General features: G+C 47.9%; 2 protein-coding genes across 2 annotated transcripts in view; one reads left to right on the forward strand and one right to left on the reverse strand.

Moving 5' to 3' along the window:
* YWHAG (tyrosine 3-monooxygenase/tryptophan 5-monooxygenase activation protein gamma) overlaps window positions 1–4859 on the forward strand; it is a 28683-nt gene extending 23824 nt beyond the window's left edge. The window contains exon 2 of the mRNA XM_053367816.1: window positions 1267–4859. Within this exon, the coding sequence (XP_053223791.1) occupies window positions 1267–1923 (657 nt within the window). The 3' untranslated portion in view covers window positions 1924–4859. The remainder of the gene's footprint in view (window positions 1–1266) is intronic.
* Window positions 4860–20664: 15805 nt separating this feature from the next.
* Window positions 20665–27266, reverse strand: HSPB1 (heat shock protein family B (small) member 1). Its single transcript, XM_053367817.1, has 3 exons — window positions 26803–27266; window positions 21305–21368; window positions 20665–20977 (listed from the first exon to the last, which is right to left on the reverse strand). Exons 1-3 carry the CDS (start codon window positions 27194–27196, stop codon window positions 20788–20790), a joined length of 648 nt encoding a protein of 215 aa, XP_053223792.1. The 5' UTR covers window positions 27197–27266; the 3' UTR covers window positions 20665–20787.
* Between the last annotated feature and the right edge of the window lie 495 nt (window positions 27267–27761).

Below are 27761 nucleotides of genomic sequence, written 5' to 3' on the forward strand. Positions count from 1 at the left end.
CATTGTTTTGAAATGAGTGCTGCCTGCAGCCTCATGCTACCGGCAGCTCTTTAAAATGTGTGTCACCTTATTGACATAAAGGAGTGTGCTGGAAGTCTTCCCTCCTAACCCTAAAATTAATGGTTGCACTTTTGAAGGCTGTATTTGTAGCGGCTGGCGCTGTGGGTAAAACCTCAGCGCCTAGGACTTGCCGATTGCATGGTCGGCGGTTCGAATCCCCGCGGTGGGGTGAGCTCCCGTCTTTCGGTCCCAGCTCCTGCCCACCTAGCAGTTCGAAAGCACCCCTAAGTGCAAGTAGATAAATAGGTACCACTTTATAGTGGGAAGGTAAACGGCGTTTCCGTGTGCTGCGCTGGTGCTGGCTCGCCAGAGCAGCTTCGTCACTCTGGCCACGTGACCCGGAAGTGTCTCCGGACAGTGCTGGCTCCCGGCCTCTTAAGTGAGATGAGCGCACAACCCTAGAGTCGAACACGACTGGCCCGTATGGGCAGGGGTACCTTTACCTTTACCTACCCTCCAAATGCTCTAGGTTATGGCCACATCTCTTGCAGGCTGTAGTGTTCTGTACCAGGGCTGGGCGATACTTGGTTTTCAGCTTCGATATATCCCAGGCTAAACATCGCCATATACTGGTATATCATGATGTCTGAAATAAGGATTGAGCTCTGTAGAGGCATTGGCTGGCTTCATGGTTTTTCCTGCATCGTGATTTTTGCATAGCACACACACCATGATTCACAATATATTGCCAGGTTAAAAATTATGAAACTGATATCACAATATGGACTTCAAACTGGTTTTGGATGATAAATTGATATATTGCCCAGCCCTATTCTGTATTCTTTCTTTCTTTTTGGAGGGATGGATGGGGAATAAAAGACCGCAAATGCAGAAATCCTCATGTCAGGCAGGTAAACTTAATAGCTTCTAGTGTGGCTTCCTGCTTTTTAAAAACTTCCATCTGGAGTCAGCTGTTGCTTATGTATCCGTCTACCTGACAGATCATTCCCTAGATCTCTTGAAAGCTTTTTGACCCCCTGTATTCTTCCTAATTCCTCTCTTCCCTTCCCTCCAGTTCCATCCTGTTCTGTTAAAGATGTGGCAGCAACCTAGGTATGGGACGTTTAAGATGACATCTTCTGCTGGGGGGAGCCGGTGAAAGGCTTTTCCATAGAGCAGGAGTGAGCTTTGGAAAGCGGCAGGTTCAAGTGTGGGGACCAAAGGCTAACTGGGCCTGTTTGTTGTGTCCTCCCTTCTCTGGTGCAGGTGACGGAGCTGAACGAGCCCCTGTCCAACGAAGAGAGGAACCTGCTGTCAGTGGCCTACAAGAACGTGGTGGGGGCCCGGCGCTCCTCCTGGAGGGTCATCAGCAGCATCGAGCAGAAGACCTCGGCCGACGGCAACGAGAAGAAGATCGAGATGGTGCGGGCCTACCGCGAGAAGATCGAGAAGGAGCTGGAGGCCGTGTGCCAGGACGTGCTCAGCCTGCTCGACAACTACCTGATCAAGAACTGCAGCGAGACCCAGTACGAGAGCAAAGTCTTCTACCTGAAGATGAAAGGGGACTATTACCGCTACCTGGCCGAGGTGGCCACGGGGGAGAAGAGGGCGACGGTGGTGGAGTCCTCCGAGAAGGCCTACAGCGAAGCCCACGAGATCAGCAAGGAACACATGCAGCCCACTCACCCCATCCGCCTGGGCTTGGCGCTTAACTACTCTGTTTTCTACTACGAGATCCAGAACGCCCCCGAGCAGGCGTGCCACCTGGCCAAGACGGCCTTCGACGACGCCATCGCCGAGCTGGACACCCTCAATGAGGACTCCTACAAGGACTCAACGCTCATCATGCAGCTCCTGCGCGATAACCTAACGCTCTGGACAAGCGACCAGCAGGACGACGACGGTGGCGAAGGCAACAACTAGGACCCCGCCCCCCCCTCCGGATGGACTGGCAGCCGCACGCTGATGCTACTACTGCAGTCTTTAATTTTGTTTTCCCACGAGGTGTGGGGGGGAGGGGGTCGGGTGGGGGAGGGGGACAAAAACAAAAACAAAACACAAAAAGGAGGGGCGACCTTCCAGGGAGGCTCCCCCCGCAACCTGTCTTTGATTGCCTCTTTTGACACTTTTGCCAAAACACAACTTAGCGGGAAAGGTCAGGCTTGGCTGTGCTTGGGTGGAATGGAGTAACTCGATTGTGGCAGCCTCACAATGGCGAATGGACTGTTCTGTAGACTTATTAATTCAAGGGGGAGCTGTCTTTTAAGTTATCTTAATCGCTAGGCGTACGTGGAAGTTGACGATGACTAACTTGGATGGAATGGCCCTCTCTTTCGTTGTTGGGGTTTAATTTTGTGTGTGTATGTGTGTGTGCGTGTGTTCGTTTGAGAGAAGCAGTTCTGTGGTTCCAGTAAGGTTTCCCATCCGTCTGTCCCTCGAGTTAAAATGTCCCCTGCCTTTTCCGTTGTCGAGGTGCATCTGTGTGTGTCTCCTCTCTGATATCTGCCCCGAACTTTTGGAACGCTCATTACAGCATAATTTCAAAGCGGGAGGAAAGTCCTAGGCTCCAAACCCATAAGAGCCCATCTAGTCAGGATGCTTGAGACAGCTTTCAGTATTATTGCTAAATTGCAGTTTTAACAGTGTTTTCTACATGACAGCCATATTTTTGACACCGAGCCATTGAGTGTAAACCTTTTCTTGCTTGCTTTTTCTGGCTTGCCCTTGCAACCTTAACACCTGCAGATGGGCTTCACCCACCTGACTCGGTTTCCCCAGTTGCCCAAAGGCCACCTGAAGAACATCCATCTGTTGGCCATTCTGTTGGGTGCTTCGTAAGCAGCTATAAAGTCCCAAGAGGCCACCCCCAGCAAGAAGCGTTCATAATATAATTGGTCAAAGGAGGAGCTGCTGAACTGTAATGTAATTTGACTAATTCAGGTCTGTATGTCTCATACTGTACCTGGTATATTCCAAGACCATGCTGATTTCTTCCATTTTTTAAAAGAAGGTGAAGGTGTCATGGCCCCTTCTGCAGGAATCATGCTGCCATTGTGATTATAATCTGACCCCCCCCTTCTGTTCCAGAAGATTATGGCAGATCCCTGGTTTCCCGTTTACTAAAGCCGGGTCTCTTGATCTGTGGGAAGTCTGTGGTACGAAGTGAAATGATGTGGAATTGTAGTAATTTCATAAAGGTGAGAGCTTGCTTGCCAGTGTTTGTTTGTTTTTAAAAAAACACCCCCCAAAAAACCCCTTAGGCACTCTAGGACTTGTAGAGAATCCGTTCACATACAGGTCTTGATTCCTTGAAGGAAAAAAAAAATAGGAAATTATGGTAGCTAATCAAGTCGTTTTCTGTCATTTTTCTACCCACCCACCCTTTTTTTGAAAAGAGAGAAAACAGATTGATGGTTTTCCTTCTCTGGTTGCCTGCTTTTGTTCACCAGGGGCTGCACAGAAGGAGAATGGCCTCCAATGGAGCCTTCCCCTGTGCAACACCATTTGTCTTCCCCTTGTGGAGATGAATGACTCCATTTGACACAGTGCCGTGTTTTTTTTTGTGCTCACGTTGTTTGATGCTTTGGGCAGTGGGGGTGAGCTGCTTTGGTGGCCTGCGAGTCTCAAAGGCTGTCTGGGTTTAAAAGCGAATCAACAACAGGCAAAACGCTAGCAAGTCCAGCATTAAAGTATCCAAGCAGCTGCATAAAAAACCCCAAAACTTTTGTTGCATCGTGAGAGTTCGCACTCGGTGACTTTTCCATTCTTCTTCTTCTTCTTCTTTTGAGCCACCTCGGGGAAAGAGCCACGCCAAAATCCCATGGCTTATCTTACGTTCTGTGGGATCGAAGTAGAGGAGGGAGAGGCTTGCAACCTGGGTAGATGGACGGGAACCTTTTAGGAAATGTCGCAAGACTACTTTGGAGGCCATGTCTAGGCTTCTGTTTGGTTTGCAATCATGTAGTGTGAGCAATGAGTCTCCCTGGCTTTGAATTGGAAGTGATTTACTGGAATTACAAAACCTTTTCTTGATGATGATGATGATGATGATGATTTTTATTTTTTATTTTTGCTCTGGCTGCTTTAGGAAAACTTTATGCAGGGGGGAAAAGATCGCACAAGAGGGCTAAAACCTACGGAGTCGCGGGTGGGGTGGGGACTTGTGAGCAGCTTGAATGGTTTCTTTCGATTTGTTTTGTTTTGTTTTGTTAAGGAAATGCACTTGCCTATATGATAACTGTCTCTCCAGTGAAATGAATAACTGCTCCATTATTCTATTGATACAATATTGTGCATGCTGGTGTTGTATTTCTATAAAGTAGCTTGAAATTTATTAACTTATACTGTAGATGTTATGTATTCCTATGACAAATAGTCTTCAACAATTTTTTAAAGTTTTTTAATTTATTTTTTCCCCTCCTATTTTTTTCCCTTCCTTTTTTGGGGGTAAAAGTTTGCTCTACCAAATAGTGATCGTAACGAAACTGATCTGTTATGGATGTTGCTATAGTGACATGCAATTATATATGATTTTTTTTAAAAAAAGGAAAGCAAAAGAAAACACCAGTGTTAGCTTAATCTTAATGTCTGGTGTTCGTCATGGTGAAATTATAACTATTACAGTGTAGGGGAAAAATGACTATGTTCTTCGAATGAGCCTTTGTTTGTGCTTTTCTGTCATGTTATGCAGTGAACTCTTTTTAAGGTCTAATCAGTGATTATTTTTCCAACTCCGTGTTTCTGTAAGGAATTATTTCACACACGGACCATTCTTAGCAGTTTTCCTCAGTGATGGAATATCATGAATGTGAGTCATTATGTAGCCGTCGTACATTGAGCAAATAAACTTACAGATCTGATGTCAGTGCTATTTGGTCTTTGTGTTGGAATCTGCTTTATTCTTGGCAGCTGTGAATGGGCGTGTGTCTGGGAATCTGTCTGGCTGCAGCGAGATCCTGTCGAGTGCAGAATACGCTCTGTATGCAGGATCTCGTAAGCTGCAGCCCAGCCTTGGAGATCTGTATGAAGGGGTCCATTGTAGTGAAATGGTAGTGAGTAGGAACCCCACGATTCTTAATATGTTCTTGATTATGGAACCCAGTTTGGCAGTATTCTGTTCCTATAAAGTACCTCTGACATGTGGTGGTGCAACCTGTTCTCCTTGAAAGCCTACCAAGGTGCTTTGGCCACTTAGCCTGAATTAGAATTCAGTCGTACCTTGGTTCTTGAACAGAATGCGTCCTGGGAGTCTGTTCGACTTCCAAAACTGTTCGAAAACAAAAGAGCGTCCTGCAGCCAATCGGAAGCCGTGCCGGATGTTTGGCTTCCGAAAATCGTTCGGAAACCGGAACACTAACTCCTGGTTTTCGATTGTTCAGGAGCCGAAACATAGGATTTCCAAGGCATTCAGCAACCAAGGTATGACTGTATCCATGTTCAGCAGCTATGGAGTGAACGCTTTGTCTTAAATATACTACTGTTTATTGCATTTATATCCCACCTTTTTCTCTAAGGAGCTCAAGGCATATGGTTCTCCCACACCCCATCTGAAGGCAGCCCCGTTAAGGGAGGTTTCTATTGGTTGGTGCTTTATTGTGTTTTTAATATTTTGTTGGGAGCCACCCAGAGTGGCTGAGGCAATCCAGTCAGATGGGCAGCATATAAATATTATTATTAGGGAGGCGGGTGGCGCTGTGGTCTAAACCACTGAGCCTCATTGGGCTTGCCAATTATTATTATTATTATTATTATTATTATTATTATTATTATTTATTACCAAGTGAGTATTTGAACCCTGGCCTTGCAGATCCCAGTCCAACACCCTACCTGTTGCACCACACTGGCTTTCAAATAGCATGCTACCTTATACTGAACTGAGCCAGAGCATTGGCCCATCTGGAATTATCCAGGTTTTCTGGCAGGGAGTCCCTCCTAGCCCTGCCTGGAGCTGCTGGGGATTGGACCCAGGAAACTCTGCATGCCAGATAAGATGGAGCAGGGAGCAATGGTTCAGGACACAGGTGGCTAAATGCCATCAAAAAGCAGATGCAGCATGCTGACCTCCTCAGCCCTGGGCTGTTAATTGGCGGTAGCTTGTCCATTCAGTGGACGGTTGGATATAAAGGGTGTTGATTGTGGTGGACACTATATATATGCAAGAGTAGTTTAAATACCAAGCCTTGCCTGAACGTTATGTAGGTTGATTGGGGATAAACAAATGTGTGGCTTACTCCTAACATTTATCTTGCCACCTGAGCAGACACTTGCTTGGAGAAGATCTGGCAGGTATCAATTCTGCTACCGCTGCATCTCCATCACGTCCACGCAGCCTATTTAAATTGGGAAATCCGTGCTGGACTAGGTTAGATTAGTTGATAATGCAGCTGTAGCACTGCCGGCATGTAATTCAAGGGTGTTGATGGCATTGCCTTAGAGGAGAAACGGGACCTATGCGTCATGGACTGGTTGGATGCAGAGGAATGGTGGGAGGAACCAGCTGGGGAACCCCCAGGGGAAGAAGTCTCGGAGCGCAGGGAGTGTTGGTAGGATGACGATGAGCGGTCAGAAGAAGAAGACTGTGGAGAGGAGGTGTCAGAAGCTGAAGGAGCAACAGGGCTTAGTGAGCTGGGAGAGTCCGGGCAGAGAGAAGTCCAGAATCAGGCAGAAGCTGAAGCAAGAGCGGGGGGAGGCCAAGAGGCAGAGATGAGTTAGGTTGGGGAAGAGTCACGGGTTTATCGCCCTCCTGCAACAAGCTCCTCTTCCCTTCGTCTCCCAGGATCAGAAGAGGCATGAAAAGGGCTGAAGAGAGATTACTGATGCACAGGTGCAGTCTCTGATTGCTTGGAACATTTTTTGGAGAGGAGGAAGACTTAGGCAGCTATGGAGAGGCGGGGACCAACTGAGAGTCTCAGCAACTGCTTCATAGAGGCAAGACCTAGTGGAACTAAGTTGCTGGGCTCATTAGGCCTGACACTCCTGTGTTGATCATGTCTTTGCTAATAAAGACTTCACTCCAATTTGCACAGTGTGATTTACTGCTGGCTCGCTTCTCACGCGATGGCTCTCTGTAGATGTGGTTGGGCTCTCAACGCCTTGCCTGGGGATGATTGGAGTTGTAATTCAACAACATCTGGAGGGCCATAGATGCCCACCCCCCTTAAAGGTTTTGTGGGTCTCTATGCACAGGCTTGATGTTCACCAAAACCAGAGCAGGTTTCAGAGGAGTGGTCTGCCTTCAGTCTTGCCTGTGTAAGTTGGAGGCTGATTGAAATTAGAGTCTACAGATTTCCTGCCCCTGTTCTCTATCAGATCTGAGCTTTAAGGAGGAATGTCTCTGGGGAAACCTCTTGAGAGGGCACCCAAGGGCCATGGATTTCTGTTTTTAGTTTTCCATTCTGGGGCTGTGAAGTGTAAACTTTCCACTCCCGGTTGTCTCCTTTGCAGAGCCAGTGAGTCAAGGCACAGTTCTGGCTCCTGGTCTGATCCAGCAGCCAGGATTGTCTTACAGTCTTATGATTGCTGCTGCACAGAGAGACTTTAAAAAAATGGTGAGTCACCATTTCTGCAGCACGGGCTAAGCGAAATGCCAGGGTGCAGCTGCATATGTTAGTCACAACCCATTCAAAAGCTTGAATTTACAGCACAGGCGCCTTCTCTCCCCACACACCCCTGGTAAACTCTTATAGGATGCGCCTGTATTTCTGGAAACATGTAAGTCTTCCAGCATCATAGGCCCTTCTGAAGTTTATATGTGCAGAAGCACTGGTAAAGATTGAGGTGCTGCAGGATCACAACTCCCATTGTGCATTCCCAGGGGCCACACTCGCTATGGATGATGGGAGCCAGAGTCCAACAACATCTGGATATGCTTCACAGATTAACTGAGCTAAAGGCAACCAATGGTCCTCATTAAACCAAGTGTCCACATCGTGAAAAGTCATAGTTCTGGCCAATTCTGCACCAGTCAGGCTAGAATTGGAGTACTGTGTCCAGTTGTTGGCACCATGTTTTGGGAAGGGTGTTGAAAAACTGGATAGGTGGAGGCTGAGCCATTAACGAAAATGGGGCCCTATGCCACCAGCCTAAAGCCGCCCTCAGCCAGCCCCTGTCTGCCCTGTCTTCTTACTACCCATCAGGGAGCCTGCTGTTGGCTCTCATACTGTTGGCCTTCCATGCTACGAGTCCTAATGGGTACCAGCTTGCTGCTGTTGGAAGATAACTGGGGTGGGCAGAAGTCTGGGAAACTGCTTTGTTTTCTCTTGGTTTCCTCTGCTCTGGAGGGTAGGACTCGAACCAGTAACTTAAAAGTTACAAGAAAGGAGATTCTGACTAAACACCAGGACAAACTTACTGATGGTAAGAGCTGTTTGACAGTGGAATCAGCTCCCTTGGAAGGTGGTGGTCTCTCCTTCATTGGAAGTTTTTAAGCAGAGGTTGGATGGCCATCTGTCATGAAAGATCTAGTTGAGATTCCTGCATTGCAGGAGGTTGGACTCGATGACCCTCAAGATCCCTTCCAAGTCTAGCGTTCTATGATAACATGTTCAATGAGGTTAGTTGAAAGAACTGGCTGCACTCATCCTGGAGAAGCAAAGATTTAAGGAATGACATGATGGCTGTCTTTAAGCACCAGAAAAGCTGGAAATGAATTAGAGGGCAGTGCTAGAAGCAGTTCTGAAAGGTGGGATCTCCTTCACTGGGCAGCTGTTGAGAATGCAGTATATAAACTTCATATGCCGCCTGATTGTAAGGAAAAACTTCAAATCGGTTTACAAAAAAAAATAAACTGTTAAAAGGAACTATTTAAAACGTTCAAAAGACAGTCAACGATAAGCTAAAAACCAGATTATGACACATGCCAACATTCTACATGTCTGGGTCAGCTTGCCCTAAAGAAAAATGTTTTTAGCAGGTGCCAAACAGAGTGAAGGCACCTTGATGATTTCAATAGGCAGGGAATTCCAAAGTGTGGGTGTTGCAGACTAGAAGTTTGATTTCTTACAAACATGGAACAAGTGTTATATAACTCCAGGTCTCTGAGCACAGGTGTTACATGCTGTTGGGGACTTCTGCCAGCATTTGACCCTCTTCTGAATCAGCTAATAAGGTGTAGAATTAGGACCACTTAACCATGAGAATTGACTTCTTGATCTTTGGCCAGTCACTGTCACCCAGCTGAACATCCTTCGCAGTGCTGTTGGGAGGGATAAAAAGGGAGAGGGAGAGAGAGATTCTTTGCAGAAGCGCTTTCCATGCCATCACACACAAACAGCTCGGAATCGCATGGAGAGGAAAGCTACACCTGTTGGGTTTCTGCCTCTTGTTACAGAAGGGACCGCCAAAAAACAAATTTAATGAATGATATCACCATGGGGAGATGGGTGTGCTTGTCCTGGGATCTGAGGCTTGCTGCCAGCTCCTTTTCCGTGCCTCACTTTTCATGGGGTCCTTCCGACCCCCGACCCCCAGTTTCTTGCAAAACGGACCTCGCTGCAATGCAGAAATCCCCCTCCCTCCCAGCTGCGCAGGCGCACTTCGCCCCCTTCACCTCTCCTGCACCGCAAGGGAGCTGCCGGCTGCTGCTGCAGCAGCATCAGCTTCCAATCCCCGTCTGGCGTCTGCTCGGCGGCGCTGCCACCTACAGGCTGCTACTGGTATGGCTCCCTCGAGCGCACCTCTATCCTGCAGAGAGTGAGGTGGTAACTGATCTACTACGTTAGCAGCATAGAAGTTACCTCCTCGGGTGCAAGCCTGGGCAGCAGTGTGCATGTAGGTCCGGGGCTGCCCAGAAAACAAGACCCCCCCCCTCTTGGCCTTGTGGTCCAAATGAAAGCAGAGTAATGTGTCCATTTGGCAGCTTGGCTGCAGGAGTTGCTGGAAAAAGACTCCATCCAACCCTCTAATATTTGGATTTGTGCCTTTCCTTCTCCCAAAGATATCCTGCAAGGCAGTGCAGGTTTCAGATCAGTTTTCCTTCTCCTAAATGGGCTCCCTTCCCAGGTTGACGAGCCCCATCTTCCACACGCAGGACCTGGTCCTGAGCATAGCTGTCAACATTTCCCTTTTTTAATTCCGAATAGGATTCCTTGCAAGAAAAGGGAAAAGGTGACAGCAATGGTCCTGGGCGGAAGAGCCCTCTTTGACAGCATTAAGAATACATGCTTGCTACAGCCCCCACCCCCAAATATTACCACCTCCATCTGGTGTCCATTGGGATTGATAGGGTGAAAAGCAGGGAGGCCACCAGTAGGGGGTGCAAGAGATAATGACAGGCACAGCCAACTCCTGACTGCATTTAAGTAAGAAGGCAGGCAAGTGGGGTCTGGGCAAATCATAGAATTGTAGAGTTTGAAGGGAACCTGAGGATCATCTAGTCCAACCCCCTGCAATGCAGGAATATGTAACTGTCCCATATGGGGATCAAACCTGCAACCTTGGTGCTATCAACACCATGCTCTAACCAACTGAGCCATTGAATCAGCAAAGCATTAAAAGCACACACAAGTCAGCTATTAAAAATAAAATAACAGGCATGAGGAAATGAGATGGGGAAGGAAACTGCTTCCCCACCCTCCCATTTGGCAACTGGCCTAGAGGCAACTGGCCTAGAGGAACGCGGGTGGCGCTGTGGGTTAAACCACAGAGCCTAGGACTTGCCGATCAGAAGGTCGGCTGTTCAAATCCCCGCGACGGGGTGAGCTCCTGTTGCTCAGTCTCAGCTCCTGTCAACCTAGCAGTTCGAAAGCACGTCAAAGTGCAAGTAGATAAATAGGTACTGCTCCAGGGGGAAGGTAAAGGGCATTTCCGTGCGCTGCTCTGGTTCACCAGAAGCGGCTTAGTCATGCTGGCCACATGACCTGGAAGCTGTACGCCGGCTCACTCGGCCAATAAAGCGAGATGAGCGCCACAACCCCAGAGTCGGCCACAACTGGACCTAATGGTCAGGGGTCCCTTTACCTTTTCCTAGAGGATTAAAAACTAATCAGCCAGGTGTCACAGGCTGATCAGCTGGCAAAGGCACTCAACAAACTCCCCATCCCCTTTTTTGCTGCCTGCACCAGGCAGTAAATTGGAATTTGTTAGGTCTAATGAGCTCGGGGTTACAATCGGCAATGCCATTGTTTTAGCTGTGGAAAAAGAGACACCTTTTCTGCCCACAGGTATTCAAATTCTGGATAATGGTTTGTCAAGCAATGGTCAAAGCACTCAAACATCCCATTCCAATTTCACCACAGTTCTGTTTGCTAAATGCATGCGACGATCAGCTGCAAGGTTTCAGCTCTCTGAACAGGACGATGGCAGCTGCCAGGACCTCAGTTGCCCCCCAAAATGGAAAACCTTACAGGACATGCAACTTTTCCTTTGGTATAAAAAAATACATGGAGTTTAGCACCAGGGTATAGGGTGGTATATAAATTCAATAAATAATAATAATAAGTTGGGGGAGACTAATAAATTATATAATGCCAGAGGCTTGGAGGACCCTGATAAATTGTATGCTTTTTGGTTGGATTTTATCTTGTGTACAGCAAATGCAAATACACAGAACTCATTCCCTACGTGAAATCTGGCTTTCTTAATGGACTTGAGTGGTCAGAGTGTCAGACCAGGACCTGGGAGAGACCAGGCTTTGAATCCCCACTCAGCCATGAAGCTCTTTGGGTGACCTTGGGACACTCACTCCTGCTCAACCCTGCCTACCTCACAGGGTTGTTGTTGGGTGGGGAAGAGAGGAGGAGAGTCATGTGCGCCACCGCAAGCTCATTGGGGGGAAAGGTGGGTAATAATAATAATAATAATAATAATAATAATAATAATAATTTATTATTTGTACCCCGCCCATCTGGCTGGGTTTCCCCAGCCACTCTGGGCGGCTTCCACAGAGACCAAAAATACACTAAAATGTCACACATTAAAAACTTCCCTGAACAGGGCTGCCTTAAGATGTCTTCTGAATGTCAGGTAGCTGTTTATCGCTTTGACATCTGATGGGAGGGCGTTCCACAGGGCAGGTGCCACTACCGAGAAGGCCCTCTGCCTGGTTCCCTGAAGCTTTGCTTCTCGCAATGAGGGAACCGCCAGAAGGCCCTCGGCGCTAGACCTCAGTCTCTGGGCAGAATGATGGGGGTGGAGACGCTTCTTCAAGTATACTGGGCCGAGGCCGTTTAGGGCTTTAAAGGTCAACACCAACACTTTGAATTGTGCTCGGAAACGTAGTGGGAGCCAATGTAGGTTATAAATGCAATAAAGAAATGCACGCCTAATATTAAGTCCTGCATATACAGTGAATGTTTGGGTTGTGAATGTGATCCGTGCGGGATGCACGTTCACAACCCACGGCGTTCGCAACCCGCAGCAGCACCTCTGCGCTCACGAGGGTTGCGTTTCTGCGCATGCACGACCGCCAAGCCCCGAAAGTAACCCGTTCTGATACTTCCGGGTTTTGGTGGTCCGCAACCCGAGAAAACGCAACCTGAAGCATCTGTAACCCGAGGTATGACTGTACTGCGCTGCTTTTTGGGTACTTCTGTTGTTTTTATTGTATTGATTTGTTTAAAAAGGGAGCTGATGGCGCTGTGGTCTAAACCACCCAGCCTCTTGGGCTTGCCGATCAGAAGGTTGGCGGTTCGAATCCTTGCAACAGGGTGAGCTCCTGTTGCTCTGTCCCAGCTCCTGCCAACCTAGCAGTTCGAAAGCACACCAGTGCAAGTAGATAAATAGGTACCACTGTGGTGGGAAGGTAAGCGGCGTTTCCGTGCGCTCTGGCTTCCATCACGGTGTCCCATTGCGCCAGAAGCGGTTTAGTCATGCTGGCCACATGACCCAGAAAGCTGTCTGTGGACAAATGCCGGCTCCCTTGGCCTCAAGCGCCGCATCCCATAGTCAAGTTTGACTGGACTTAACCATCCAGGGGTCCTTTACCTTCACCTTTTACCTTTATTGATTTGTTTGATTCACTTCAATAAAATCTTTTTTTTAAAAAAAAGAGCTCAAACTTTTAAACTGCCTGATATATCTGTGCCTGAAGAGCAAATTGATGCACAGGAAGAACTTTCTGAGGGTAAGTAAAGCTGTCTGACCATGGAAAGGACTCCCTCAGAAGGTAGCAGAATGTCCTTCACTGGAGGATTTTAAAATGGGAGTTGGATGGCCATCTGTCAGGGATTATTTAGCTGCAATTCCTGCATTGCAGCGGGTTGGACTAGATGGCCCTTGGAGTTCCTTCCAGCCCATCAATTCTACAATTGGTAGGTGATGCAGTTTATGGCCCTGTCCTGGAAGAGCTTCACTAGCCTGTCTAGGTGCTGTCAAAGGGACAGATGCAGCCCAGACACCCTCCCACCCTCCCTCCCTCCCTCCCTCCCTCCCTCCCTTCCTTCCTTCCACCTTGCCCAAGTGTTCAAAGGACACTTGTCCTTTAAAAACTGGTCCAGCGCAGGAGCTTTCCTGGGCAAGCAAGGACATCATCTGGGCTGTCAGAAAAGAGCCTTCAGCTGTTACCAGCACAGAGGAATATTCCTGTTTCCATCTGTGAAGTGCTGGAGAGCGAGAGAGCACAGACAGCATCACAGCCAAGCCTTTTCTGCTGGTTTGCCCACCCTCCGTCCCCAGAGGGGCACATCCTGCTCTGCGCCACATCTCTGGTGCAGCGCGGCAGCTCCGGAGTCCGGCCTGATCCCTCGGAAATCTGCATTGGGACGAGGAGGACCGCAATTGCAGCAGCCTCCCAGGCTGCCACGCCCTTTGTTCTGGGCCTGACACACAATTCCCAGTGTGCAAGCACACTCGCACACATCGCTTGTGGCCAATCCCTGCGCAATCTCAGCAGCCAATGAGGGAGAGGGAGCTAGCAGCTGGCTGCCAAATCACCAGTCTGTTGCTAAGGCTGGAACAAATTCGGGAGGGAGGGAGAGCCTCCCCCCCTCCTCCTGCCTTGTGGCAGAAGGATTTGGGGAGAGGGGGGAGGAAGAGGAGGAGGAAAGAGTTCACACATCTTTTCCTGCTCCTACTGCATGCATGTGGGGCTTTATGTAACTGCAGCTGGGTCAAGCCCAGGCCGCCAGTCACATCCTGTATTAAGGCCCGCCGGGTCAAAACGCCCCAGCTAAGTCCACCATCTGGACTTCTGAAATTAAGAGGCGGCTTTCGGAAGCCGGGAAGTGTGTCCCGAGATGAGCATCTGGAGACAGTGTGATTTGGGGGCAAAGACACTCCTGGTGAGCCCCGAGGGGCCTGCAAATTTGAAGAGGCACTCCTTGAACAGTGGGCCCCTGAGCATGTGCAGAGGGCCTCCCGCGGCACAAAGGAAAATGTGGCTTTAAGCAGATGTGGAGCAGAGCCGATTTCTCCCTCCCTCTAAATATGGCTTATTTGGGGGAAATAAGGGGTGAAATCCCATGGCTCTTGCAAGCTTCCTGGTTCAAGGAATAAAAATAATCAGAGTTCCTGATGGATCAGGCCAGTGGCCTGTTTAATCCACATCCTGTTCTCTCAGGGGCCAACCGGATGCCTGTGGGAAAGCAGCAAGCAGGATTCAAACACAAGAGCACTCTCCCTCATTTCCAGCAACTGGTATTCAGAAGCATAGTTGCCTCCAACTGTAGAGGCAGCACAGCCGCCATGGCTAGTGGCCACCAATACCTTATTTCTCCTGCAGGAGTGAGTTCCATAATTCAACTCTGCACTGCATGGGGGGCCTTCATGCAGAGAGGTTTGCTATTTATGTGCAGACGTCCTTACATGGGATATACAGTCCCTCCAAGTGTCCCTATTTTCCAGGGACAGTCCCGGATTCGCAGAAGCCGTCCAGGTTTCCGATTTGATCCTGCAGTGTCCCCCCACTTTTTCTTAGAACACCCCTATTTTCACCAGAGAATTTTTGGGAGGGTATGGAATTATGTGACCCCTGAGCCGAGGAGATAAGTAACTCGACAACTTTCAGAAGACATCTGAAGGCAGCCCTGTATAGGGAAGTTTTTTTTAAAATGTTTGATGTTTCATTATGTTTTCATATACAGTGGTGCCCTGCAAGACGAATGCCTCGCAAGACGAAAAACTCGCTAGACGAAAGGGTTTTCCGTTTTTTGAGCTGCTACGCAAGACGAATTTCCCTATGGGCTTGCTTTGCAAGATGAAAACGTCTTGCAAGTTTGTTTCCTTTTTCTTAAAACCGTTAATACTGTACAGTTGCGACTTGACTTCGAGGAGCAACTCATAGCAAGCGGTGTGGTAGCCTTTTTTGAGGTTTTTGAAGACTTTGGTGATTTTGGAAGCTTTTCCAAAACTTCTTTTGCAGCCATTTGTTAAGTTAAACTTTTAAAACTTTTTTGGGGGTTTTTGGATTTTGGGTTGGGGTGTTTGGAATTCAAGGACTTGGTGTTGGGGAGGGGTTTGCAAGAATCTGGAAGCTTGTGTGGTTTTTTCTGCATTTTTATGATTTTCTGTGACCATTGGGCCACTCTGCTGTTTTTTAAAAAAAATTCTGGGTTTGAATTTTGAAATGCTCTTTACAGTATGTGTGACTTTAAAGAGCACTTAATAAACTCTTGTTGTACCAAATTTGGCTTTGTTTGGACTTTTTTTTGACCATAGGAACGCATTAATTGAATTTCAATGCATTCCTATGGGATTTCGTGCTTCGCAAGATGAAAAATTCGCTAGATGAAAAAACTCGCGGAACGAATTAATTTCGTCTTGCGAGGCACCACTGTAGATTGGAAGCAGCCCAGAGTGGCTGAGGGCAAGCCTGTCACATGAGGAAGGGCAGGGGTATAAATAATAAAATTATTATTATTATTATTATTATTATTATTATTATTATGGAGTAGGACATCACTGTTTTCATTGGAGAAGTGTTGTAGGGTATGATATGAAGATCTCTTAACTGCATCTCATCAGGAACAGCGGCTACCCAGAAGCCTCCACTGTTGCCTAGCAACGAGCCCAAGAGATGCAGGTTTGCGTCTCTGGGCCGGCCTAACAACCATTGCCTTGCCGTCACAGAGAGCACTACAGACAGCATGTGCAGATTTCTCTGGACGGGATAATTTCCTCCCGGTTTCTTTTCTCCTCTCCCTGCCTGCCCTTTAAAAGGACACACACACCCCTCACACACCGGACACAAGGCAGTAAATGACACAATAAACTAACACAATGGCAATTCATTCTCCTTTCTTATCCGGACAAGTGCGAACATCCCCAACACACACATACAGACCCTCTGAATGAAAGGAAACAAGCACGCGCTTTGTGCGCAAACAATGCGGCTATGTCAGATTAAAGTTTTCAGCAGTGACATTTCGAAACCCCCAAACAACCCCTCCCAGCACTCCAGTAAAGAGTAGGATATTAGGAAAATAAAGAGGACACACTGCTCTGCAACCACCACCCTGAAATAATTCAAGCCCTGGAAAATGCTGAACCGTTATTGGATATGTGAAAGCAATTATTTACTATTTAAATTGGTTGGTTGATGGCATTTACATCCCATCCTTCCCCCCCCAAAAAAAACCTCAACGTGACACACATGGTTCTCTCCCCTCCTCAGTTAATCATCACAACATCCTTGTGAGGTAGGCCAGGTTGAGAGGCAGTGACTGGCCCAGTGAGCTTTATAGCTTTGTGGGGTTTTCAACCCTGGCCTCTCATGCTTATGCAGGGCTGCTACTAAGGATATGCAAACCTTTCCGTGTTATTTCTCTCAGGTTTTTGTTTTTCCTGTCCAAAGTTCAGTTCTCTGCACCTCCACATCAATTTCTGATTTCATTAAAAAAACAAGAATATGCAGCAGCATTTTAGTTTTTGCAGATCAATTTTCTGTACTGTAATGCATTTCCGTATGTTGTTCTCACTAATATGTGCATTTTTATGCAAATTTTACCAATGGCCCGTTGTGTCCAGCATCCTGTTCTCGCAATGAACAAACATGCCTGTGGGAAACCCCAAAGCAGGATTTGAACTCAAGAGCACTTTACCTTCTTGCGATTTCTAGCAACCAATATTCAGAATCATTGCGGCCTCAGATCTTGGAGTCAGAGCATAGCCGTCATGGCTGATCGCCATATTGATAGCCTTCTCCTCCAATAACTTGTCCAGTCCTCTTTTAAAGCTGTCGAGGTTGGTAGCCATCACTGTTTCCTGAGGAAGCAAGTTCCACAGTTTAACTATGCGCTGTGTGAAGAAGGCCTTTCTTTTGTCTGGCCTTCATGGGATGTCCATAAGCTCTGGTGTTATGAAAGAGGAAGGGGGAAAAACTTTTTCTCTACCACTTTCTCCATAAACCTTCACCATGAAGGCTCTTACTCACCTTTTCTCTGAACTTAAAAGTCCCAAACTCTGCAACCTTTCCCCATAGGGAAGTTACTCCATCATCTGGGTGGCCCTTTTCTGAACCTTTTCCAACTCCTTTCTGAGGTGAGGCGACCAGAACGGTACACAGCACTCCAAAAACGTAGTGGATTTGTATAACCGCATTCCGAACCTGGCAGCTTTCATTTCAGTTCCATTCCCAATTATCCCTAGCATGAAATTTGCATTTTCCACGGCTGGGCCAACATCTTCAATGACCCACCAACTACGAACCCAAGGTCTCCTTTCCTGGTCAGTCATTAGGAGCTAGGAGGCTTCAGCTCCTGTGCAACTGGGGTTCTGAACCAGTAGTGTAGCATAGAGGGGTGGGGAGCAGAGGGGCTATTGCCCCGGGTTCAGAATTTCAAAAGTAAAACCGCTTTGAGTTTTTTTAAAAAAACAATGATCAAGTGGTGTAAAAAAGCCATGAAATACAGTGGTACCTCGGGTTACATACGCTTCAGGTTACATATGTTTCAGGTTACACACTCCACTAACCCAGAAATAGTGCTTCAGGTTAAGAACTTTGCTTCAGGATGAGAACAGAAATCGTGCTCCGGCGGCACGGCAGCAGCAGGAGGCCCCATTAGCTAAAGTGGTGCTTCAAGTTAAGAACAGTTTCAGTTTAAGAACAGACCTCCGGAACGAATTAAGTACTTAACCTGAGGTACCACTGTAAATAATAATGATAAAATATACGGCCGCTGCCACTGTCCCCTGCCCAGCTTCCCTCTCCCTGCTGGGAAGACCCCTCCCCACTAATATCGCTGCTGCCCCACCCTCGCAGGAACCATGGGTTGAGGGTGCAATATTTGCCACTGGCAACCCATGCTACACCACTGTTTACTGTAGCTCTTAATCATCAAGACACAGGATGGTGGGAGCAGCAATGCTTCCGAATGCCAGTTGCTGGAATCCACAGGAGGGACGAAAGTGCTTTTAGTGCCCAGGTCCTGCTTGCGGATTTCCCATTGAGCCATCTGGCTGGCCGCTGTGAGACTAGATGGAGCATTGGCCTGATCCAGTTGGTTCTCCTTAGGATCTTCGTTCTTAATCTTGGTGCCCTGGGCTGCTGGCTTTGTTCTCTCCCCTGCCTCGCATCCCCCCAGCCATACAGAGAGGCTCTGCAGCCGCTCTGACCATATAAGGCCTCGCCTTCATCACTGGCCTGCTTCTCCTGCTCTGCCTCCCTCCCCAGCCTGGTCAGGGGCTCCTGGGGGACCGCCTGCAACTTGATTGCACCAGCTACGTCGATGTGCACTCACAATGATTGACTGTGAGGCGACATCCGCGTGCGATTTTAAAATTTCCAGCTGTCGGTATCAAAATGCCATTGAAATGCTCTGTGTCATTTGGCCACAGAGGAATGTCTCTGCACAACGCCCGTTTCACCTGTGCAGACAAATGCATTTTTTCTATTTTTTATTTTTTATTCTCTTCTGGCCAACACCTTTTTTTCCAGAATTGGAAATGGGTCTATTTCCCTAAGATATACATTTTCCCTAATATAATGCTTTTTAGTTTTGTTGGGGGGGTTTTTTGGGGGGGCAGGTTCACTTTCAAATGCACTTTACACACATTTGCAGAAATTACTTAGCAGGAGAACTGCATGGCAAAACATGGAGAAATGTGGACATACAGTGGTACCTCGGGTTACATACGCTTCAGGTTACATACGCTTCAGGTTACAGACTCCGCTAACCCAGAAATATTACCTCAGGTTAAGAACTTTGCTTCAGGATGAGAACAGAAATCGTGCTCCGGCAGCGTGGCGGGAGCAGGAGGCCCCATTAGCTAAAGTGGTGCTTCAGGTTAAGAACAGTTTCAGGTTAAGAACAGACCTACGGAACGAATTAAGTACTTAACCCGAGGTACCACTGTATTGTTGACATATTGTTCCGGAAAGTGCAAATCTGGTAGATTTGCCTTTTAAGTACAAACTGAATCAAAAAATTTCCCTTCCCTCACACCAATATATTGTCATAGATTGGGGGTGGGGGCTAAACCCTAGAAATTAATAAATGGTCAGATTTTGATTATTTGGAGTATTGAAGGGGAAATTGCAGGCTAGTGGAGTGAAACAGGCTAAGCTTCCTTTCCAAGCCAAGGCCACACCTGGGATGGAGACATGAACATGACAAAAGGTGCTGATGCCCCATGTAAGAGGAATTCTTGGGCCTGGCCAGACAGAAGGTTACCAGGGTAACTGGGGGTGAAGTGACAGGAAAAGAGAGTCTTTAGCAAGGTGTGCTGGGAAGAAGAGGGCAAAGAACAATGAAATATACTCAGAGTCCTGTAGTGATTTCATGCTCTTTGTTGCAGCTTGTAAAACAGTGATTGAATTGCCCCACAAACCTCAGGCTTTTATATACATTATTTACACAATGGGTCCCGTCTGAGCTCCTGGAGCCTGATTGGTCTTTTCCTGCTAGCCAATCAGTTGTTGCATTCTAGGATCCTACCTGCCTATTGTTCTAGGATTCAAGGTTAGTACATAACAAAGAAAGACTGAGATCCATCTTGGGCAGGATTGTGGAAGCCAACTGCAGCCACTTGCTAGCCACAGCTGGCCAATTCTGGCTGGCCTTAAACCCCTCCCTGCCCCCTTTCTGCTGATCTTATATGTAGCTGGTGAGCTCCATTCAGCCTGGTGGGTTTCAGGTTCATTTCCCACATTATGGTTTCCTTACATGGAAAGAATTCTCTGTGAGCATGGAAAAGGCTCAGTAAACGCACTGAGTTGTAGAGAGTGGGCCTGCTCCCTGGAGGGGTTGCCTAGCAACTGTGCAACCCAGCCAGGGATGACCAGTACTTATGAATGGGGTTGGTCATTGATGCATTACCCAAGAAAAGAAGAAGAAGAAGAAGAAGAAGAAGAAGAAGAAGAAGAAGAAGAAGAAGAAGAACAACAACAACAACAACAACAACAACAACAACAACAACAACAACAACTTTATTATTTATACCCCACCCACCTGGCTTACTTTCCCCAGCCACTCTGGGCAGGTTACAGCAATTAAAAAAGTGTAAGACATTAGACACTAAAAATTTCCCAATACAGGGCTGCATTCAGATGTCTTCTGAAAAGGACTAAACTGTGGGGTGCTCATGTGCATCAAATCTGTATGCTTGGTTTCGCATGCTTTGAAACATTTATTTGTTAATGATAATTATTTTTGTATGTCCATTGCATCTGACTGTCTGTTTTGAAGGCCTTGATTCTTAGTCCACATGGATGGCCGTTAATCGGCCGACTCCCACCATGACCCCAAACACAAAAACAAGACGATTCAAAATAAATAAATCAAAAACCATACATGGGTTTTAAAAAAACACAACTTTATTTGTGGTGCTGTTGCAGAGGTCTCTGTCTTTACAAAAAAGGGATACAGGAGGGTTTGCCCGTTTTCGAAACCCGAGTGGTAAACTCCCACCCGCCATTTACACCTTGGGAGCCTCTTCTGGTTTCTTGGCTCCTGACGGAGTGATTTGGGCATGCGCCTCGAAGGTGACAGGGATCTGGATTTCGGCAGACTGAATGGCCGGCTTGGGCAAAGGAGCCTCTATCGTCAACATGCCATCAGGGGAAAGGGAGGAGCGGACTGCAGCAGGGTCAATACCAGGGGGCAGCCTGTAGAAGGGAACAGAGAAGCGTGAGAGTGGAATGAGGCAAGGTGCCCAAAGCAGTACATTGTTATGGGTTCAAGGGGGTCAGTCTGGATGATATCAGGGAGTCCCTTCCAGGCCTCTGACCCTGTGCCCAATGAGGATTAGAATCCAGCAGAAGAAGCTGCTGAGCTGGTCGGACAAATTCCTTTGCAAGGTAATGAGAGACAGACGGCAGAAAGGCTTGGAAAAAATCAAGATTGAGGTTGGTTGGACAGTAGATCTGCCTTCCTTGTCCTCAGACCCTGAAAAGCTTCGCTTCTTTCCCTAGCCAACTGGTGCAGCTACTTACGTGTATTTTCTTGTGAAACATCTGGAGATGAACCCATGATCGTCCTGCCTTTCTTCATGCTTGCCTGAAAAAGAAAACGACACTCATGAGGAGATCGATACCGCCTTAAGAGATGGGGAAATCCCCCAATACATTCATTTAACTCTCCCCCAGGCACCCAACCAGGTCTCTCCGACCTGCATTCTGAAGCATAGGATCGTGGAATTGTAAAGTTGGAAGGGACCCCTATTCTAATCATGTCTCTCTCACAGGTCTGGCTCAAGATATTTTGCCACCTGAGGCAGATGGGAAAATGCATCCCACCCACCATCCCCGCCATTATCTCACCCCTGCAGGGTTTTAAGCCACATGCACCCTCGCCAAAGCAGAATCCAAGAGGCAGGGATGGGCAGGGCATGAGGGGAGCAGCAGGGCCAGTGCCCAGCCACCGGCGAGGTGCAGCAGCAGCAGCCCATGCCTGGCTTCCTCCGTGTCAGAAACACTGGGCAAGAATGGCATGCGGAGAGGGAAGGGAAGCTTGTGGCATCTGCATGCACGCTTACTTAAGGATGGGTGATGATGATGATGATGATGATTAAATTCTATACCGTCCTTAATCCAAAGATTTGCAATGTGCAATTTGCAAAGTGAAAACACAAGAATACATACCATAATAACAAGCAAAAACACTAACACAAACAGACAGTCCAAAAGGCCACAGATTGTTTAATTATCCAAAGGCCTATGTCAGTTTCAGGTTCTCATTTTTCCAATCTTAAATTATTTTTATTTTTATTTTTTTAAAAACCTCCTCATGGAAATTCACCAGCATTTTAATGTGAATTTCTCTTAATATGCATAAACCTATGGAATTTTCTCTCCTTTATTGTATGAGGGAAGAACCCTGGAGTTGGTATTTGGAATATTTCTTGGCTGATACAAATGATTTAATAACCAAGTTCCTCCTCTCTCCTCAAAGGCCTTGCAAGATGGTACTCTCATTTTAACTGCTATTTGTATCTCAGGTTTTCTCCTTGTAGCACATTCTGTTTCAAATATGTGTGTGTTTTACTCTGTGCATCATATGGTATTAAAAATACATGAATGCTGCATAGAGTGTTGTTATTTTTCACTCTCTCTTCTATCTTAATGGCTTTGTTCCAGCATAATAAGTGATTTATTGATTAAACTTTCTCTAATATACATACTCCTGCAAAGTAATCTTCCCTAACAGAATGCTGTTCGCTATGGTTCCCACCCACCCACTGAATATATGCATTTTTAGGTATGTTTAGCCCAAGTATATGCATTTCTTTACACTAGTAGCACCCACTCTTCCAAAATAATATGCACTTCTGCAAACATAACTTGGCTGGAGAACTGCACTGAAATATCTGGAGACGTTCAGATTTGAAAAGGTGGCCTGATATGGTTTGTGGATTGCTCCAAAAAGTGCGAATTACCTCTGTAGGCCTTTAAATATGACCCAAACCAAATTCTGCCTCTGATCCCTGCTACTGAATGGGTGAAGTTTCAGACTTGGCATAAACCACCTTCCCCTTTTTTTAAAGATGGGGGAGACATATGTTTAAAAAGAATAGATATTTAATGCTTAACATGGATGAATTGGTTAGAGCGTGGTGCTGATAATGCCAAGGTTGCAGGTTTAATTTCTGGATGGGACAGCTGCATATTCCTGCACTGCAGGGGGAGTTGGACTAGATGTTCCTCAGGGATCATTTACAGTTCTATGATTCTATGAATATCTGTAGGGAAATCACTGGTCACCCTGAGCATCAACATGCCTCTTGCCCTTCGGTCGGTGCCAGAAGGGAGGGAGCCTTCTAGGCTGGATGGCATGAACAGCTGTAACTTTGAGCTTGCTTCCCTCCTCCTCCCTCCTCCTCCCTTTTCCTCGTGTGCTGTGTCTTTTTAAAAACGGTCAGCCTAGCAGGGGCCGTTTCAGTGCTGATTTTCATCAGCCACTCTGAGAACCCTGGACCTGGTATCAAGCTCCGAAGAAACCAACTAACCAACCAACCAACCAACCTTCACTGCTGCCGTATTTTTTCGAGAATTGACTGCAACACCAAACCATTCCCTCTTCCTTGTGTTCCTGCCTCCCCACCCTTGCCTGCTGCTGCGCTGGTTGCCATGGCCACATGTTAAGCCATGGACCGCAAACATCCATTAATATTTCAGAGGGCGATGAACTGAGATTTGGGTGGGGGTGGGGGTGGGACCCCACATGGATGGGTGCCGGCTGCGGTATCAACAGAGCATGAGAAGTGGGGTGGGGGCTTAGCTGTCAACTTTTCCCTTTTTTAAAAGGGAAATTCCCTTATTCCGAATAGGATTCCTCGCAAGAAAAGGGAAAAGTTGACAGCTATGGGTGGGGGAACCACATTTCTCCCAACCCAATTCCTGAGAGGGCGGGGGGGGGGGACTGAGCGAAAGCATGAATAATTCAGAATGGCCTGGCAGCAGATTTTGGGGAGGGGGGTCAGAGGCACCCAGCAGCTGAGGGGGTAGGGAAGGACAGGGAATAATGCTTCCCAGAAAGGGTGTCTTGCATGTAGCAGCAAGGGGGAATCTGTTAATTTGGGGAGAATGATCGTTTTAGTAATAGCCAAAATGTCCAGTATAGTATAATTCTCTCATTTCCACCTATTTATTAATGTTTTGCCAAATAGGTTTATTGTTGTCTCAAAATAAACTGTTCATATTTCTGAATATTAAAAAAGAAAGAAAAAGAAAGGGTGTCTCTGGGGTGGGTGGCGGGGGGGGGGGAGGTTGTGATTCCAGACTTCCTCCCCGCTGCTCCTCTGCCCACGATTCTCTAAGGCGCAAACTTGGCACCTGATCAATCTCATTGATTTTAATCAGGGGTGTAATGTGGCAGCTGCAACCCAGCTGGCTGGGAGAAGGGGGGGGGGAGAAGAAGGGGGGAGGAGGGACCTCCCAAGCTCTGTGCTCCTTTGTCTGCCTTCTTGGGCCACACCCATCTTTGTTCTTTCCGGCTCCTCTGATTGGAGGAGCCTCACCGAGGGAAAAAGTGAGGAGATCCGACTCAGAGCACTCATCGCCCTGATGCGCCTCAAAAAAACAAAAGCATTTGCCACAATAAACCCAATGGCTTTTAAGGTGTCACAAGACCAGCCCTTCTCTCCCTCCCAATTTTCTGTAACTGACTAATGTGGCTTTATCTCACTAGCTTTCCCCCTCCACCGTTGGGCTGAAAAAGAGGCAGGAGGGATGATCTCCCCACCCCCAACCGGGAGAGAAAAAGAAAACCAGCAAATTATATTATTAGTAGTACTTAGTATCTCAGTCGGTAGAGCATGAGGCTCTTGATCTCAGGGTTCTGGGTTCGAGTCCCACCTTGGGCAAAAGATTCCTGCATTGCAGGGGTTGGACTAGATGACCCCCATAGTCCCTTCCAACTCTACAGTTCTACTATTCTACAATTCTAATTACCCGTCCTTCACCAGCAGGTCTCTGGACACACTACAAGGATTTAGAATTCAGAATTAAAAACAGTTAAGACAGATGGCACTTGCAGGAAGAGGGTTAAAGGTAAAGGTAAAGGGACCCCTGACCGTTAGGTCCAGTCGTGGCCGACTCTGGGGTTGCGGCGCTCATCTCGCTTTATTGGCCAAGGGAGCCGGCATACAGCTTCCGGGTCATGTGGCCAGCATGACTAAGCCGCTTCTGGCGAACCAGAGCAGCGCACGGAAATGCCGTTTACCTTCCCGCTGGAGCGGTACCTATTTATCTACTTGCACTTTGACGTGCTTTCAAACTGCTAGGTTGGCAGGAGCCGGGACCAAGCAATGGGAGCTCACCCCGTCGCAGGGATTCGAACCGCCGACCTTCTGATCGGCAAGTCCTGGGCTCTGTGGTTTAACCCACAGCGCCACCCGCGTCCCTAGGAAGAGGGTTAGGGTCCTGCAAAACATGAATTTCCAGTGCCATAGGAACATAGTGATCTGACTTCTCCCAAGTCAGACCATTGGTTCATCTTAGTACAGTGGCACCTTGCTTCTCAAAAACCAAGGTGTGGGTTCTGATTGGCTGCAGGAGCTTCCTGCACTCAAGCAGAAGCCACGTCAGATGTTCAGCTTCTGAAAACCGTTTGCAAACTGAAACACTTACTCCCTGGTTTGCGGCATTTGGGAGCCAATTTGTTCAACAACTAAGCCATTCACAAACCAAGGTACCACTGTAGTGTCCTGCGCTGACTGGCAGCAGCTGTGTCCATGGCTTCCTCAATAAGTGTTTTATTATTAAATACCCCCTTGCCTACCTGGAGATTCAAGCCCTCCACCGGCCACCTGAGTAGAGTTGGGACAAAAGGCAGGAAGAACCAGCTGCACAAACAGAAGATGGGGACACCTGGCTTGGCAACAGTACATGCGAAAAGGATCTAGGGGTCTTAGTGGACCACAATCCGATCATGAGCCAATCGTGTGATGCAGCAGCAAAAGAAGCTAATGCTGTTCCAGGCTGCATCCACAGAAGTGTCCAGATCAAGGGAAGTCATAGTATCACTTTATTCTGCCTTGGTCAGACCCCACCTGGATTACTATTCTTTAGCTGTGAATCCTGCTTTTTTGCAGGGGGGGGGGGTAGATGACCCTTTGGGTCCCTTCCAACTCTTCAGTTTTGTGATTCTACGAGTGCCATGATCTAGTCTCCTAGAGGCTTGGGAAGATTCCACATTTTTCAGCATTGGATTCTCAGCAGATTTTTGAGTTCCACATCACCTGCCCTTATTCCCAAAGCAGAGAAGTTGCCTTATCTAATTTTCAGGCTGCTACAACTTTCTTTTGGTCTATCTCACACACACCCGATGCCTGGGCAGGTCCAATACATTTTGTCACCGGAGGCAAAGGCATAATGGCCTTATCAGAGCTCAAGGACACAATCCAGCCAGGCAAAAATACTTCAGAGTGCAGAGAGCCAGCGTGGCCTAGTGGTTAGAATGTCAGTCTAGCTAGGACCTGGGAGAGGCCAGGGCTGAAATCCCCACCTGAAGAAGCTTACTGGATGACCTTGGGGCCCCCTCAGCCTAAGCTACCTCAAAGGGCCATTGCGGAATTAACTGAGACGAGGGAGAACCAAGTTTGCTACCTTGATCTCTTTGGAGAAAAATGCAGCAAATCTATTCATCCATTGAGCAAGTCAGCCATCAATCAATGGATTAATTATTGCATTAATAGACCACCTTTTCCTACAAGGAGCTCCAGGCGACATACAGGGTTCCTGCTGCCCCGCATATAATACAAACAGCAACCCTGCGAGGTTGGTTAGGGGGAGATTGCGTGACTTCCCCCCAAGGTCACCTAGTGAGCTTCATGGCTGAGTGGGGATTCGAACCCAGGTCCTGGTCCGACACTCTAACTACTGCACCACAGTTGGGACGGGAGGGTGTGTGCCTTGGGGAGAGTCCTCTGGGAGCCACACTGGGCCTCCAGGCCTGAAGCCCTCCTCCCAGCCTCTCAAGGGACGGCACTTACCTGTGATCTCCACAACGCCGTCTTTCGTTTTCACCACCAGCTCCTCGGGCGCAAAATGGTTGACGTCCAAGGCCACTTTCCAGCTTTCGGAAGTCTGCCGGATCTCAGAGATGCCACTGCTGAGCTGGCGGCTCAGGGCCCTGCTGTATGCTGGGTTGGCGGCTGGGCTGGCGGCGGCGGCTGGGCTGGCGGCCACTGGCTCTGGGCTAGGGCTGGCCAGAGGGCGGATGTAGCCTGGCCAGCTGGTGGTCCCCGCAGTCCACTTGTACCAGTCCTCAGGGATGAGGGGCATCCCAAAGGACTGGTCGAAGAGGCGGCTGCCCCGGTACCAGTCCCGGAAGGGGTCCCAGCTGGGGCTGCGCAGAAAGGTGAAGGGGACTTGGCGTTCTGTCATGGCAAGGCGTCCCGGAGTCGTCCCGAACCGCTTTGTGGAGCCTCTTGACTCCTGTGGAGAGCTGGAGCCGCCAGCTGCCCCTTATCAACAGACAAACGCCTATTTTGGGAGAGGAATTCCAGAGGTCTATTAATGGAAATTACTCTTGGCTGGAGGAACTGGTGATGAGTGTTGCCCAGGTCCTGACAGCATTTGTCATTTCGGCGCTGTGTGTTTTTCCAGGGAGGGGAGCGGTGGGATGGAGACCAAGTCCCATCGGAGCTGAGCAGGATCCTGGCTTTCCAGGCCTGCGTTTGATCTCAGCAAACTGAAAATAAGCACAGGCCAGCCTGGGGAGGGAATGTGTTTGGGGAGTACAGTGGTACCTCGAGTTAAGTACTTAATTTGTTCCGGAGGTCCGTTCTTAACCTGAAACTGTTCTTAACCTGAAGCACCACTTTAGCTAATGGGGCCTCCCGCTGCTGCTGCGCTGCTGGAGCATGATTTCTGTTCTCATCCTGAAACAAAGTTCTTAACCTGAAGCACTATTTCTGGGTTAGCGGAGTGTGTAACCTGAAGCGTATGT

The sequence above is a fragment of the Podarcis raffonei genome, chromosome 15 (genome assembly GCF_027172205.1).
Source record: "Podarcis raffonei isolate rPodRaf1 chromosome 15, rPodRaf1.pri, whole genome shotgun sequence".
In the NCBI taxonomy this organism is placed as follows: domain Eukaryota; kingdom Metazoa; phylum Chordata; class Lepidosauria; order Squamata; family Lacertidae; genus Podarcis; species Podarcis raffonei.

Bases quoted from the DNA above. Each gene is read 5' to 3' on its own strand.
- HSPB1 (XM_053367817.1), bottom strand. From the start codon at position 27,196: ATGACAGAACGCCAAGTCCCCTTCACCTTTCTGCGCAGCCCCAGCTGG. The intron at 21,369-26,802 runs GTAAGTGCCGTC...TTTCTTTTTCAG, and splicing joins CGGCGTTGTGGAGATCACAG to GCAAGCATGAAGAAAGGCAG. The intron at 20,978-21,304 runs GTAAGTAGCTGC...TCCCTTCTACAG, and splicing joins TGTTTCACAAGAAAATACAC to GCTGCCCCCTGGTATTGACC.